This window comes from Amphimedon queenslandica, unplaced genomic scaffold (assembly GCF_000090795.2).
Source record: "Amphimedon queenslandica unplaced genomic scaffold, v1.1 AMPQUscaffold_13438, whole genome shotgun sequence".
Lineage (NCBI taxonomy): Eukaryota > Metazoa > Porifera > Demospongiae > Haplosclerida > Niphatidae > Amphimedon > Amphimedon queenslandica.
In genome coordinates this window covers 278685-280044 of record NW_003546326.1, presented here as the reverse complement: position 1 = coordinate 280044, position 1360 = coordinate 278685, and the positions used below count along the sequence as shown (strand labels likewise).

At 34.4% G+C, this 1360-nt stretch overlaps 1 protein-coding gene across 1 annotated transcript; it reads right to left on the bottom strand.

Annotated features, from left to right (window-relative positions):
* Nucleotides 1-6: 6 nt before the first annotated feature.
* On the bottom strand, nucleotides 7-1354 carry LOC109581447 (uncharacterized serine-rich protein C215.13-like; the record flags this gene model as incomplete). The annotated part of the gene is made up of 4 exons (XM_019995549.1): nucleotides 793-1354; nucleotides 291-740; nucleotides 141-244; nucleotides 7-86 (listed from the first exon to the last, which is right to left on the bottom strand). Coding segments are annotated over exons 1-4 (1052 nt in total), but the record flags the coding sequence as incomplete, so codon positions are not given.
* Nucleotides 1355-1360: the final 6 nt, after the last annotated feature.

Below are 1360 nucleotides of genomic sequence, written 5' to 3'. Positions count from 1 at the left end.
ACGTACCTCTGTGTAATAGGTGGGGGAACTACTGCTGGAGGAGTATTAGGAGGAGGATCATCTCTCACTACACCATTTAATGGAATCTAAAATTTATGTTATAAGTTATGTTTTTATTAAAATGAAGAAATATTCTTTACCATATTTGGTCCAGTGGAATAAACATTACTAGTAGTCACTTCCATTTTTCCTCTTCTCTTTTTAAATCGAACTGTTGCTGCTACCGCTACAATTACTATAACAACTACAAGGTACATATTAATGACAACATTTGATTATAATGTACATACCAATTATTATAATTAGTAGTGCAATTGATATTCCAGAAGCCAGTCCAATAATTGATGAAGAAGAAGATATGGATGAAGGAGCCGTCAATGAAGGAGTTGGGGATGAAGAAGTTATAGAAGTTACTGATGACAAAGTTAAAGATGAAGAAGATGAGGAGAAAGGTGGAGTCATGGAGAAAGGCATTGGGGATAAAGAAGAGATTATGGACGAAGAAGATGATGACAAAGGTGGCAGAGTTGTTGATGAAGACATTGAGGATGAAGAAGAAGTAATAAAAGAAGATGACAAAGTTTGAGATGAAGATGAAGACAAAAGTAAAGTTGTAGATGAACGCAATAGAGATGAAGATAAAGAAGTTGGGAATAATGAAGTTAGGGTTGAAAGAGTAATGGATGTAGAAGTTAGGAATGAAGGTATTAGAACTGATGGGGGTATAGCAGTTGAAGTACCTATGTATACAATAAAGTACATTATAACTACACAAATGAACATACACTATACCTGTCACTAATGTACTAGTTAATCTAGTGGTACGGATAGAAGTAGAACTACTGATGGTAGGAGTATCTGTAGTACTGCTTATGATGGAGCTACTTGTAACTTGTTGTACTGTTGAAGTAGTTGACACTGATGAAGTAGTTGAAGCAGTCAGAACTGATGAAGGAAATGTTTCAAATTCAGATATTATTGATGAAGTTGGTTCAAAAGAAGTCAACATTCTTGTTTGTAAAGACATCATTGAGGAAATATTTGAAGTAGATGATGAAGTAGTTGGAGCTGATGAACTAGTTGTAACTATAAAAGTGGAAGTAGTTGGAACTACTGGCGAAGTAGATATTATCAATGATACAGACGTCGTTGATGGGGTAGTCAATACTATTGATGTGAGTGATACTGATGATGAATGAACTGATGACATTAGAACTGAAGATGTAAAGTCATTAGTAATATTAATACCAGTTATTACAGCAGGACAATTAGATATACAGTTCTCAAAAAAGGTTTCGAATTCACATGCATGCAGTGTTAAGTTATTACCAGCTGGTATGCCATCAAAACACTTAATAAA